Source organism: Zootoca vivipara, chromosome 12 (assembly GCF_965207765.1).
Source record: "Zootoca vivipara chromosome 12, rZooViv2.hap1.1, whole genome shotgun sequence".
Classification (NCBI taxonomy): domain Eukaryota; kingdom Metazoa; phylum Chordata; class Lepidosauria; order Squamata; family Lacertidae; genus Zootoca; species Zootoca vivipara.
This window is the reverse complement of record NC_142595.1, coordinates 10,268,825-10,283,749: the sequence shown is the minus strand read 5'-3', so window position 1 is coordinate 10,283,749 and position 14,925 is coordinate 10,268,825. Positions and strand designations below refer to the sequence as shown.

The window sequence follows — 14,925 nt, the reverse complement described above, 5'->3', positions numbered from 1 at the left end:
ACTTAGATGGCATGCAAGGATACTCTCTGTTCACTGAGAAGAGATAACTTATCATGGGAAAATCCGGTGTTTTGTTCTCTCTTCCTTGCAGCAAAAAACTGCCATGCGAAACAGCTTAAAGAAACTCCAGCAGAAGATGGCTATTCTTAAAGAAGTTCTCAAACAGGGAAGCCAGAGTGCTGTCTGTGAAGGATCACCGCTTCCTGGTGAGGAAGATGATTTCACTGGAGGACAGACAAGATCAGCAAGGGGTGAGCAATGCAGTCCCTTCTATTTTTTCCTCAGGAAGATTGTCTGGGTATTAAGAATGCTTTCCTACTTTTTATCAAACACCTTGAAATTGACCTGTGCCTTCTTTTCTATTTTCAAATATTGCATTATGATTTTCTTTGTAAAAGTCATAAGCTACTGACGCAGAGAGATGCTGAACCTACGGTAAGTTAATTACTCTTGCCAGCAGCTGACTTTGCTAACAAGCTACTTTGAATAGGAGATAACATTGAACTACCAGTCTCCGCCATTGCCTCACACATACTCTGTTATTGGGCCCTGCTGAGGGATAGCTAGAATGAGGGAAAAGGGAGTGAGCTTCTCTCAGGAAGGATAGGAAGCTGCACAAGAGGAGCACGTGGGATGACTCAGGTTTCAGTTCACAGGGCACTCACCCACACACTGCAGATTCACGAGAACTGCCTCTACTCTCAGTCCTTCGTTGCATCAAGTGTCCACCTGAATATTTAAAATGTTTTGGAAGTTCTGACTAGACCACACTTTGAGCCTACAGGAGCTCCCTGACTTAAAGTTCTCACTTTAAAGACTGGGTTGTATTCAACATAGCATTAAGCGGGTTTTCCCATTAGCTAGCACAAGGATTTCCCAGTGCACAACAAAACAATCTCTGCCTCTCCTCCCTTCCCCTGCTCTCCCTCCCCTGAATTTGTTCTGGGGATGCAGGGCAGATTTGGGGCAGCATAGGGGAGGAGAACTGGGAGATGAATTGTGCATCTTCCACCAAGGTAAAGCAGTCCTCCATATAGATCCAGCTTTTAGTTAAAAAAATCAACTCTGTTTTCACAAGATTCCCATCCTGTTTTCACAAGAACCCATCCTGCCTTCTTTCTTTCTATTCTCATCCAACCATGCCCCTTGAACTGGGCCAGTTTGCACTGGTCACTGCCAGACCTTCAAGTTTTATATTGTCAGAACCAAGTCCCTGCATCAACACAGATTTCTCTTTGTATCCCTTCAATAAATTGGGCCTTGAGAGGAGGCTGCCCCTGGCTTCCTCAGTCAAATTGCCCTGGGAATGTCAGTCTTCCAGCAACATTCAGATCCCAGAGAGTATCCTGGCTGACTGTTGTCGAGAGTGCTGCCTTACTACACTGTTGCTTTCTGAGACAGAGCATTGCTAGAGGAGATATGCCTGGTCGTTGGTGCATACCTTTGCAGTTCAAGTTTGCAGCAAGGTCTACGGTTGACTCTAAAGAGATCAGTTCCATTTGTCACATGGTTCTACTTCCTGCCACCTTTCCTAGGCTCAAACATCCCCTCTTCCCAACCCCCAAAGAGGAGTGGTACAAGCCTGACATGCAACAAACGTGAATCTATGGTAATCAAACAGCCTATTAGTTTCCCAACATCTTAGCTTTCCACAACAAGCAGGAAAGTTTCCAAAGCTAAACCCTGTATCTCTAGCCTACAATGTACAGCACATGGCCCCTCAATGGTCACAGTTCATTCCACAACAGTGATGTGACTTCAGCATTCATCACAAATGCTCCATTGGAAGAGTTTTAGCAGGCCACCTGGACCTCGGCCTCTTATTTTGTTAAGCATTACCGATTGGACATACTTGCTTCTGCTGATGTGGCTTTTGTAAGAATGGTGTCCCCACAAACCCTTTGCCCTTAGGCCCTGAGTAGGGAGGGGAAAGACCAGGATGTTGGTATGACAGTTGAACATTCCACTTTAGGTATCTTCTTCCACTAATAGAAAACTTACCATGGAAATTTCTTCTCATCAGTACATGGAAGGATATCCAGTCATACTCAGGCTCACCTTCAAGTTCCCTTGCTGGTCGTAGGGTAGATGAGGGATGACACATTTGGCTTCTGAGGCATACAGTTCAGCTTGGTTTAAGTCTGGGGATCCTTTTCTCTCCTTTCCTCTTCCCCCCCCTCCTTTTTTCTAGTAGTGTTTTTACAGTTATGGTGGTTGTTAATGTATTGGCGGTACCATGCATGTCCTGAAACTGAGTTGAGGGTCCTTGTCTCAGCAGAAAGGACAGCACCAAGATTTTCTTAGTTCTGCCTTTGGAATGAGTCAGAGGAGTAATCTCCATTCACAGTTAAGATGAGAAGAAACCTTCTCAGCAAGTCCAGTGTTGTTTGCCCTCTTCTGATCTGTTTATCCTTGCTCTTTTATTCCAGAAACAAATGTTTCTTCTGTCTGTTAAAACACCACGCTATAGTATCTGCTGATGATGCAATACGGAGTTAATTTAGCAGTTTACAGAGGAGTTTATGCATCAGTTTGAGCTCTGTTGCCATGGCATTGGTTTTAAAATGCATTCCCGTCCCCATATTGTTGTGACAGTGTATCTGATTAGCTTGTTTTCTTTAGCTAGATAAAACCCAGAAGCTACCTTGGCTTTGCAGGGGACCCCATTCTTTTGGAATTGTGACCTGGTGTACTGATAAAATTTGTAATATAAATGCTACTCCAAGAAAGTGTACACGTTCATTCAGGGCTTTTATTTGCTACTCACTCAAATTGTTCCTCTGGGCAAGGAAGGCCAGTTTAATTGCTGCAACAACAACACAGCTGGGTCCCTCTCTTAGATTAACTTCATAACCTTTAGCTGTTGCAGGGTCCCAGGTGCTTAATCTTTTGACACCCTATGGAGGCAAACATGGGATATGGCTACTAGGCATCATTGCCTTCTGCAAGAAGGGTGGGCAAGCGAAACAGAGCAATGCTAATCTCCACCAGGCTTCAGGTCAAGGGTTCTCTTGGGAAGTCTGTGGGGGAGCCAGCTATAAAACACCAGCAGCAGAAAGTAACAGAGCTACTTCCAAGAGGAAGAATGAGGCCCATGCCAAATGAGCAAGATGACCCAGAAATTTAAGGCAGCTGAAACGTTTTTAAAAGTTCAGAGTAACTGTCACGTTAATGAGCTGACTGCCAAAGGGTATTGCGATCTGCATTCAGTGCCAGTGATTCTGTAGAGTATGCTCATCTTTGCACGTCTGATCAATTCACATTTTTCAACCCCCTATTTGCAAATATGGCTTCTTTAGACTTGGTTATATGGCTGTAACAATTGGGGGTGGACAGCAGTGATTGCTGAGTTCACTGTCACTTGACTTCTCAAAAGTCCTTAAGAACATTTTGCCTCTTTCCGTTCCACACACACACAAAATAGCCAACGAGGACTCAAATCAGGACAAGGATTCAAAACTTGTCATTGCTTTGCTTTGAAAGGGCATCACACAACAAGAAGCTAATGTTGGGGTTGTAGTGGATAGCTTGATGAAGATGTTGATCCAGTGTACAACAGCTGTGGGAAAGGCAAACTCCATGCTAGGAAGCATTAGGAAAGGAATCGGAAATAAAATGCCAACATCGTAATGCTGTTATACAAATTTGTGGTGTGACTGCATTTGGAGTATTATGCACAATTCTGGTTGCCTCACATCAAAAAGGATGTTACAGAGTTGGAAAGGGTTCAGAAAAGGACAAGCAAAGTGATCAGGCGGATGGAGTAATTCCCTATAAGGAAAAGTGGCAGTATTTGGGACTTTTTAGTTCAGAGAAAAGGCCTGATAGAGGTGACATGATTGGAGTTAATAAAATTACGTATAGCATGGAGAAAGTGGAAGCTTTTCTGCCTCTGTCATAACACTAGGACTTGTGGACATCCAGTGAAGCTGAACATAGGAAGATTCAGGATAGTTAAAATGAAGTACTCCTTCACACAACGCATAGTTAAACTATGAAACTCACACAGAAGGCAGTGAAGGCCACCAATGTGGATGGCTTTAAAAGCAGATTGGACAAATTCATGGAGGAAATTGGGAGTAGGGTAGGCTTTTCCTAATTCTACAATAAGGGAGAAAGTTGATTAATTAATTCCCCACCTACCCCCAGACATTCAACTAGCTCAGGCTTGTAAATGTTAATTTGCCTTCTCACTTAATGGCAAATAAGAATATTTCCCAGCTGACCGGGCATGGCTGTTTCTGTAAACTGGAGGAGCTGTTCCTTTATCTAATTCATGCTATTGATATGCAACAGATGGTTTGGTATGTGTGACCAGACATGCTAGTGAAAGTTTTTGTGGGCTAGCAGATTTTGTAGATTCTTCTGTGGCTCCTAGAAGCTGTCAACAAGCAACAGTGGCCACCCTCCAGGAAACTTCTTCAACTGGCCGACTAAACCAGGTGAGGGTCTCAAACCCTGGATGAGTTAGGGACTTTCCCTGCATGCAAAGACAGACTCTGGTGGATTGAGCAGTCGAAACCAATAGTGGGTCCAGTGGTCAGGAAGGCAATTTTTGCATGTGCTATATAGAGGGAAGTGAGGGGGCAGGTAGGGCTCAGCCTGGGAAGGTAGCCCATCTAGCAGAAGGAAAACTCTGATCCGAAACCTCTGATGTCCTGTGGGATATCCTTGGGGAAAGAAAACGCTAAGGAGTAAACCCACAAGGCGGTTGGTGCCTTGTAGGCCTCCTTCAGCAACTCCTGCAGCCAAGCTGTGCCAAATGTGTTGCTCTACTTTCCTTTGGACCACATCAGTGAGGCTGAGAGGAGGGACGTTGTCCAGGCAGCCCAGGACCTTTATATACACCACCCAGGCTTAGACCAACTAATGAAGAGGTCTGGCTTCATCCCTGGAGACACACTCCATTTTCTCTCGAGACAGATGGATGCCAAAAAAAACCCCAACAACAACAACTCTGAGTAAAACTGAATTGAATACCACCCAATATCTTTAACATAAATCGCAAAAGTGATTAGCGACTTCTAGAATGGCAGTCATGAGTCTGCTGTGCTTTTCTGGTTTATTTTCACCCCAATCCCCCAGTGATTCTAGGGCCAGTCTTTCTGGGTTTAGAAGCCCACTGCATTTAGACACAAACAGAACCTTATCTAGTGTGAGAATAATATGCTGTTCCTGATGGAACTGGTTTGCAGGCGAATGTTTTTGCAGCAGTTTCAAATCCAATCAAAGCCAAATCCTTAGATAGCTATAAATAGCACGTTTGAGTTTTAAGTCGGTGAAATCGATTAATTAGCTTCCTCTGGGCTCGGAAACAGACTGAAGACAACTTAATTAACAGAGCCCTTGTTTGGGCTTTCAGGCCAGAATAAAGTATTTTGGGGCTCCTCATAAAAGCTTCAACCTGATTACATTTATTGATGGCTTGATTACAAATTACAGCGTCTCTCCTGGCTATTAAAAAAAACACCTTTTGCCTCTTTCTAATCACTTTCTGGGGAGAAGAGATATATTAAAGCTCTTTTGAGACACCGTAAATAAGAAGCTTTAAAAAAAAAGTAGTGAAGAGAATGTTGCCTCAGGCCTGTTCTGCTCTTTCCATGTTTCTTCTGCTGTTTTATCATTAGTTCCACCAAACGCATCACTTGACACCTTGTGTTTTTTTCAAGTGATTGAATATTCAAAGTATAATTTGAGTATTGAGTTGGTAGCGTATTCTATACTGATGCAGGACTGTGGGTGTTTTATAGACCGTTAAAGATGCAGCTACTCTCCAGAGTCAGGAACTAATATGGTTCTACATTTTATGATGAATATTTCATAATAAATCAGCAAAATACTAAAGCTGCTTTAAAGACTGATGTCACTTCAAGTTACTGGCGGAGAATTGTGTCACTAGCATTCTTTTTTTTCCTTTCAAACTTGGAGGGTTGAGGCATTGGTCGAGAATCTAGACCAACTCACCTAAAAACAGAGTGCCCTATACTAAGTACCGGGTATATCTTTTATTCACCCTTATACACTTCATAAATAGCTGTGGGAGAGTTTCTCTGTAAAAATGCCAAAGATCTCAGAAGCCTATTCCTCGGTAACCCAGAGCAAGGCTTTCTTTTAGTATGGCTGCCCCTGTTTCTGTGTAATATCTTTTGTAATATCTTTCCTGTTGAGATACAGCAGGTGCCCACTATCTGTATTATCTGGAAACATTTTCTGACAGGCTTTCCTGGCTGGATAAATGGGTTTTTACCAGGGATGTCTACTTTGTATGGTTTCACTTTTGATGTGAATGTATTTGTTGTTTTTCTGTGTTTAACTTTCTTCTTTCTTCTCAATGTTCATCACCCTGGGAGTAGTTGTCTATAAGGCAATTAATAAATCAGTGATAATAGTAAGTATAAAATAGAGTTAAAACATGTCCATCGGTGACAGACACATGCAGGCGCCATTCCACCCGCTCAGCCTTCTGTGGAGCTGCCAAGAATGTTCACAAACATTTTAACTCCTCAAGGGTGAAACTATCAGGAATAGAACGTAGAGAATATGTTGCTGTTCCTTAAATTACATTTAAGAACATTTATTTTCTGAGCTTTTTCTCTAAAGCTTCTTAAGTTTCTGCAAGATAATGTTGAGGTCTACATACTATTTCTGATAACCATATAATAAAGCTTTGCTTGCAGCTCCTCTATAATTTTGTTTCTTAAAATAAAATGCAGGCATTTATACTCTAAAAAAATTCATAAATACAAATTGTCAGCTAATACTGCATGATATTTCATATTCTGAAAGCATTGCAGTAAATTTAGGTGTGATAAGAAAGGAAGTGTACTTCTGGCATCCATGGGACCTTTGACGTAGGTTAGGCTGATAATGACTGGTCTAAGTGATGGATCTTTAATCCGTTCCAAATATGGAAGAAAATGCTTTTGTAATGGATATATTTTCTTCTTTTTCAGGAAGTAAAGCAGATTTGACTTCTGAAAGTAAGCAAAGCCTCCAAGGTGCCTTTTCTACCCCTGTGAGAAACATGCAAGGGACTCCAGGGTCCTCAACGTCTAAAGAGCAGATTCCCAGCCTTTTGGCCACAGAGACAGCAATGGGGCCTCCTGCTGCCACACATGATGCAGGAAGACAAAGTGCATTGAGGCATAGTGCACAAGGAAGTCCAGTCTTGCCCTTGTCACGAACCACACATTGTAGTGCAAGCAAAGGGAATTCAAAGAGTCCATTTCTGACAAGCAAGAGGAATATGTCTCTGGTGGCCTCAGGTCTGAACCAGGGCGAGTTGGTAAGCACTCTGTCAATGGTAAAATCAGTATGATTCATATTATAGAGCAAGGATCAGAGGCTGCAATTCAAATCCCGCTCTTTCTCAGTTTCCATCTAAGAAACTACTCAAAACCATGGAATTTATTTATGTGCCCTCATATCTAGGATCTGGTGCTGGGAGAGCATGCAACCTGCTTTGAGAAATACTGTTGACAAACACTCAGCCCATTCTTGTTTTTTAGCAGGTCTGTAAAAAATTTGATAGTTAAAGAAGCCATAATCAAAATATTTCTTAGCCAGCTTTGGCAGTACTGAAAAGTTATGTAAAACTTTTAGACTCCGATCTAAAATTGCTGTAGTAAACAGGGCTTTTTGGTTTTCTTTCCTTGTTTTAGAGAAGGGAAATGCCACTTCTTCTACTATGAAAGAGTAGCATAATACTTTTTATTAGGTCCAACAGAAGTGGCCTACCTGGGTAATGAGAGTGGTAAACTTATGGGAGAGTGTCACTTCCAAGAACCAACTACTGAAAGAGGCATTAGTGAGACCTTTATTTTTAAAGGTGCTTAATCTCACTTTATTTGATAATTTCTGGCTAGTCTCTAATGTTCCATTCTTCGGGAGCATTCTTGAATACACAGCAGCATCTCAACTTCAGCTTTCCCAGACAGTATGGATTATCTAGATCAGGCTTCCTCAACCTCAGCCCTCCAGATGTTTTGAGACTACAATTCCCATCATCCCTGACCACTGGTCCTGCTAGCTAGGGATCATGGGAGTTGTAGGCCAAAAACATCTGGAGGGCTGAGGTTGAGGAAGCCTGATCTAGATGTATATCATTCTGACATTAGGGTTCCATCTTGTCCCCTATGCTATTTAACATTGACATGAAACTGCTGGAGACGTTTTGGAAGTGATGTCACCAATATATGGACAACACTGAATGGTCTCTCCCTTTCCAGTTTGCCCTTCCACCACATTCCAGGGGGGCTGTTGTAATTATATACCAGGAAAGGGTAAACTGTCTCTCCCCAGGTACATAGCTGCCAAGTTTTCCCTTTTCTCACGAGGAAGCCTATTCAGCATAAGGGAATTTCCCTTAAAAAAAGGGATAACTTGGCAGCTATGCCCAGGTATTGTTGGACTCCATCCAACATGGTCAAGCATCAGGGATGATGGAAGCTGTTGTCTAACCATACCTGAGGGGTCACAGGTTCCCCAATGCTGTTCTAAACCATGGCCTGTAGTCAGTAATAGGATGGATGGCATGTGAATATGGTTGAGAGAGATACTAATAGAAACTTAATCCAAACAACAGAGGCGACCCTGATCCATAGGACTTCTGATCTGGGAAGAGTAACTCAATCTCTCTTGAACTGGGTAGCACTCTCCTTGAGAAGTCAGGTTTATAGTGTGAGGCTACTTCTGATCTGGCCGTGAACCTGGTTGCCCAAGTAGCCATGGCACAGAGTCTAGGTAATCTTAGTTTTAATTATTGTTTTACTGTGGTTATTTTAATGTTGTAAGCTACCTTGGACATTGATACGGAAAAGGAGGGTGTACGTTCTTAAAAGTTCTTAGAGGCTCTATAGAGAAGACAGCAATATCTAATGTGCTGATAAAATAAATAATTTCTAACTCCAATATTTGCTTTGTTTCTAGCGACTAGTACAGATGTTTGCCAGGAAGAATGAGAGCACTTGGTCTAATAAGATTTCTAATGAAACAACTCATGTAGTAATGAAAACAGGTGAGTTGGGAACCCAGAGGAGAACTTTCCCATCTGCATTGGCACATAAAGTGGATGAATAGGTTGGTAGGTATGCCTTCAAGACGGCCGGAGTTCAATTTAATAATTGCATGAAGAGAACCAACAACTGTTAAATATGGTTCATTACTGAAACTCACAAGCTCAGAGAGAGTTTTTTCTGATTACCAAATGCTAGATACCATCAACACAGGATGGAGCCTGCTATCATACTGAGCTTTCCAGATACATGTGGCTGGCCACTGTTGAACACAGAATGCTGTATTAGATGCCCCCTGGTCTGAGCTAGCACAGTAATTTTGAGGATGTGTTGAATGGGGCTTTGAGAGTTCTGAGTCAAAATCCAAACTTGACCTTTCCTGCTATGGTTTTGTTTTCTGTTCCTTGTAGATAGAGAGAACTGCATACTCTTTGCTTTGGTAATTCAGCTTTTGAGGTGGTGGTGGTTGTTATTATTAAATGCAAATTTCTATCCCACGTGGCTTGCAGAGATAAACTGCAAAAGCTGACAAGTTATGGGAAACTCATGGATAGGAAGATAAGCTGAGCAGCTTTCTAGTAGTATAGTTTCTTGTCTTATCCTGTGGCTAACAAAATATATTATGTCTCAAAAACAAACACGCATGCTGTTTTATTTGATTATTTCTTCATTTTTTCAGATTGCCAAGGCTAGCTTTCCTTGGCACATAATTTGGTTTTGTATCACCACTGAGAAGGTGATAGTAATGGATCAACCAGGTAATTCCTGGAAAACAAAAAGAGAGAGAGAGAGACTAATGTCCCTCCTCCGCTTTCCAAAAAGCAGTTTAGATCTTGAAAGGCGCTATAGCCTGCTTGATACATCCTGTGAATCTGCACAACATCCTGGCAGGTACCTGGCAGAACTTTCTAAGGGTTGCTTGCTTGTTAGACTACTTGGGCGTGAGCCAAATAATTGGGCCCCTGATTTCACGTGCCATCTCCCCTCCCTCTGGCACCCCTTACCCTGTCACCTAGCAATCTTTTGAAGATACTACTGAGCGCGAAGGATCTGCTGTTAAAGGAAAAACCATTTTTAAAAATCCCATTGGACTTAAACCCATGCCCTTGGGGATGCCTAAATAGAGCATTCATCCATTCATTTTATTTGTATGCCACTTTTCCTCAAAAGAGATCATGCGCAAAACAGCTTACAACAAAGAAAACGGGTATGCATTTCAAACAAACACTACAAAAGCAGTTTCATGATAACGTAGCAAAACAATAGCAAATATAATAACATGCCAAAAAACCCACCACATTTCAGTACTATAAATAGAACAAGATTACTTAAACAACACGCAGCACCCAATAGCAAAAAAAAAACCAAGGGAGCTTCACAATTTCACCTTAGTCCTAGAAACACTTCTCCCATGGTGTTGCGCACAGTCCCTCTCTTTTGCAGAAGCTTCTTACAAGGTTTCCAAAGGGAGGGGAGGGCCTAAGCACTAATTGAGATCTCTCTGCTTAATTTTCAGATGAGGATCTGGTTTGTGAGCGGACCCTGAAATACTTCCTAGGTATTGCTGGACAGAAGTGGGTGGTGAGCTACCATTGTAAGTGTGAACATTCATTGAAATATCTCTATTCTCTCCCCTTGCACTCTGGGCAAAATTCAGCAAAATAATCAGGCAGAGGTAACAGGCTTTTGGCTCTCAGTGCTCTCAGGACAGGGTGTTTCTCAGCCTGGGTACTGCCACAGGGAATTTAATGTTTAGGATGCAAAAGCCAAACTAGATGAAACATTTGGCGATCTCCCACATTTTTGAGGGTTTTTTAAAGTTCAAAGTGGTCATTGGGAGGCCAAATGGGGGAGCAGCAGCAATCTTTCTCCACACCACAGGAACTGTTTTCCTAATCTAAATTTCTGTCCCCCACCCCAGGCTGCTGTTTGCATGATGTGGCCGAGGGAGGGCGGAAACATACAAGTGCCATAAAGCTTCTGGTATCTTTGCCACTGCTGCCCTGTGGCCCTCCAGAAATTGTTGGGTTGCCAGCTCCCATCACCCCTGACCATTGGCCGCATGTATGGAGTCCAACAACCTCTGGAGGACTACATGTTTTGAATTTGCCCACATTTTATCTAGCTTGGCCCCAACATAAGCTACCTTTTCAGTGTTTTTAGTCTGCCTGTCTCTTTCTGCAAAATAAAGTGTAGGCTCTGTATTTCCCACCCCACTTGCATCATCCAAGTGTGGAGTTTGGCACTGGGCAAAGAATTCACCATCCTGAGAATTTCCGCTTTTAGCAGATGTGGTCAGTAAATATGGACAGTGGTGAAATCAAGGAGAAACAAGCAAAAGATGCTGTTTTTGTGAAGTTAGGGATTCCGTGCACTTCTCCAAAAAATGAACTATGGGAAACAAGCAAAGAGATGTAAATTTGATTTAGTTTGGCCTAATTCATACAGGTCTTTGAATTCTCTCACACACACCCCGACCATTTGAATTCCTTTAAAGCATCAACCTACCTAGAGTTGCTCTTGGCTGGACCAGCCCCTTTTCTCTGGAAATAAGCCATAAACTGTTTCAGTTCAGCATTTGTATTCTTGAAGGAAATGGATTTGAAATCTCAAAGGAGTGGGGAGGATAAAGTTTCCAGCAGTGTATAGTAATACTGCCAGCAGGCAGTATTATTTAAACATGGGCTTGCTCTTTTGCACCACATTGATGCAGTATTTTATTTTATTTTTTGTATCTTGAGGTAAGAACTAAAGATTGTGTGGCAGGTGCTAAAAAGAGCTATTTACTGTATTATTATAATTAATAGTAAGCTTCTGCCTGATCTGTCCTAGGGGTTGTACAGTCACTGAAGGAAAGAAGAGTTCTTAATGAGGTATGTCTGGTGTCTGCTCTTTTGCTTTTTTATGAGTGTTCGGACCCCTGGGCTCTCACTTGTGGGGTGCCTCAGGGCTCTGTCCTCTCCCCCATGCTTTTTAACATCTACATGCAGCCGCTGGGAGAGATCATCAGGGGGTTTGGACTGGGTGTTCATCAATATGCGGATGATACCCAGCTCTACCTCTCTTTCAAATCAGAACCAGTGAAGGCGGTGAAGGTCCTGTGTGAGTGCCTGGAGGCGGTTGGAGGATGGATGGCGGTTAACAGATTGAGGTTGAACCCTGACAAGCAGAAGCACTGTTTGTGGGGGACAGGAGGTGGGCAGGTGTGGAGGACTCCCTGGTCCTGAATGGGGTAACTGTGGCCCTGAAGGACCAGGTGCGCAGCCTGGGAGTCATTTTGGACTCACAGCTGTCCATGGAGGCGCAGGTCAATTCTGTGTCCAGGGCAGCTGTCTATCAGCTCCATCTGATACGCAGGCTGAGACCCTACCTGCCTGCCGTCTGTCTCGCCAGAGTGGTGCATGCTCTAGTTATCTCCCGCTTGGACTACTGCAATGCGCTCTACGTGGGGCTACCTCTGAAAGTGACCCGGAAACTACAACTAATCTAGAATGCGGCAGCTAGACTGGTGACTGGGAGCGGCCGCCGAGACCACATAACACCGGTCTTGAAAGATCTACATTGGCTCCCAGTACGGTTCCGAGCACAATTCAAAGTGTTGGTGCTGACATTTAAAGCCCTAAATGGCCTCGGTCCAGTATACCTGAAGGAGCGTCTCCACCCCCATCATTCTGCCCGGACACTGAGGTCCAGTACCGAGGGCCTTCTGGCGGTTCCCTTGTTGCGAGAAGCCGAGTTGCAGGGAACCAGGCAGAGGGCCTTCTCGGTAGTGGCGCCCGTCCTGTGGAACGCCCTCCCATCAGGTGTCAAAGAGAAAAACAGCTACCAGATTTTTAGAAGACATCTGAAGGCAGCCCTGTTTAGGGAGGCTTTTAATGTTTAATAGATTATTTCATTTTTCTGTTGTAAGCCGCCCAGAGTGGCTGGGGAAACCATAAATAATAAATTATTATTATTATTATTATTATTATTATTATTATATGTGAACATTTTGCAGAGTACTTAGAATGGGGGAGCAGGAGGAAGGGACTGAGGCAGGGCCACTATCGAAGGTGGCCTTTTGTCTTTAGTTGATTTCGATGCTAATACTTATAATTGATTTATTGGATGCTTTAGCTGAGAATCCTACATTGCAGGGGGTTGAACTAGATGTCCCTTGGGTCCCTTCCAACTACGATTATATGGTTCTGTGTTGGAAAAGGCATTTCCAACATTATACCTCCAGCATCTGTATGAATTACACAATGCCTTCCCACAACTTACGGAGGGGTTACGTTCCAAGGATTGTGCCTGAAGCCAAAATCGCATACAGTGGTACCTCGAGTTACAAACGCTTCAGGTTACAAACGCTTCAGGTTACAAACTCCACTAACCTGGAAAAGTTACCTCAAGTTGAGAACTTTGCCCCAGGATGAGAACGGAAATTGTGTGCCGGCGGTGCAGTGGCAGCAAGAGGCCCCATTAGCAAAAGGACGCCTCTAGTTTCAGGTTAAGAACGGACCTCCGGAACAAATTAAGTTCATAACTAGAGGTACCACTATATAGTCAAAACCCATTGGGTTGAATGGCAGGTGGGGTTCCAAATTCATTTCCCCCCAGAAGCCTACCTCCTTTTTTTTTTTGCCATGCGCATAAAGCTGAATGCATACAAGTTACATGGGCTTACTGTACTTGAAACACCAGTTTTTAATGAATCATTCTCTAATTTAAATTTAAGGAAGCATTCTGTTTAGATTCTAAAGCAATTTACAACTGTTTGGACTCGTGGTTCCCAACGTGGGGCACATGCCCCACAGGGGGGCAATTTGATTTTTAAAGGGGACAATTCGAGAATTCATTATTAACAGTAAATGGCCTTTTAGGCTTCCTCCATGTGAATAGTTCACTTTTTGAATAATAAGAATTATATGCCACGGAGTGTGGGGCGCATCAGGATTTTAGAGATGCTTAGGTGGGGCATGGCCAAAAAAAGGTTGGGAACCACTGGTTTAGACTGTATAACATGTTCTGAATTTGTTCCATTCCTCTCTAACCTCTTTAACTTCTACTTTACCTGATTCCAATGAACATTGTAAACAGTTCAGAGTCTCCTTTTTAAATGAACATTTATTTGATTATAAGTGTGCAATGAGAGCTGTTGTCTCTATACAGCCCCCCCCAAAAAACCCCTCTCCTTCTGTCTCAGTTTTCACAGAGAGGGTTCCACCTTCTATAATGCAAGCATTCCTTTCCTGCTTCGGCCATGCAGAACTGGCCAAACCAACCAGAGTTTCATTGTCATTTCATTTCATGTGTGTCGTTTTCCAGGAGGACTTCGAAGTTAGAGGCGACATGATCAATGGGAGAAACCATCAAGGACCCAAAAGAGCAAGGGAATCTCCCACTGGAAAGGTGTGCATCCGTTAACCATTATCACTTCTACAAGGGAATATGTATCAGTCCTGTACAATTCACAGGAATCTCTTGAGACTATGCCCCTCTCCAGCTCCTCCTAAGGTCCCCCCCCCCCAGCAGAGCTCTTAGTGTGGTGGCACCCACTCTTCGGAATATCCTCCCTCTGCAGATTAGGATAGTGCTGAATTTCAGTGCCAACAATTTGTTCTTTCAATTTGTACGTCTTTCAATACTTTTTAAAATTCAACAAGGTTTTTCAGGACAGCATTGTTGGATCTCTTGTGCATGCTAGATTTACACGTGGATTTAACATATTGTTTTAACTTGGTGTTCTGATTTTATTAATTTTTGTGCACCGCAACAATGTTTTTGAATGGTGGGTGGTTTATAATTATGTAAACAAGGGGGGGAAATACAGTGGTACCTCTGGTTACGAACTTAATTCGTTCCGGAGGTCTGTTCTTATCCTGAAACTGTTCTTAACACGAGGCGCCATTAGCGAAGGTGCACTGCATGC

General features: G+C 43.0%; 1 protein-coding gene across 2 annotated transcripts in view; it reads left to right on the top strand.

Annotated features, from left to right (window-relative positions):
* BRCA1 (BRCA1 DNA repair associated) overlaps positions 1-14,925 on the top strand; it is a 46,251-nt gene that overhangs the window by 25,939 nt on the left and 5,387 nt on the right. For both annotated transcript variants that reach the window (XM_060282280.2, XM_035136493.3), the window contains exons 12-17: positions 92-251; positions 6,954-7,285; positions 8,929-9,016; positions 10,531-10,608; positions 11,847-11,887; positions 14,322-14,405. In XM_060282280.2, the coding sequence (XP_060138263.2) occupies positions 92-251; positions 6,954-7,285; positions 8,929-9,016; positions 10,531-10,608; positions 11,847-11,887; positions 14,322-14,405 (783 nt within the window). The remainder of the gene's footprint in view (positions 1-91; positions 252-6,953; positions 7,286-8,928; positions 9,017-10,530; positions 10,609-11,846; positions 11,888-14,321; positions 14,406-14,925) is intronic.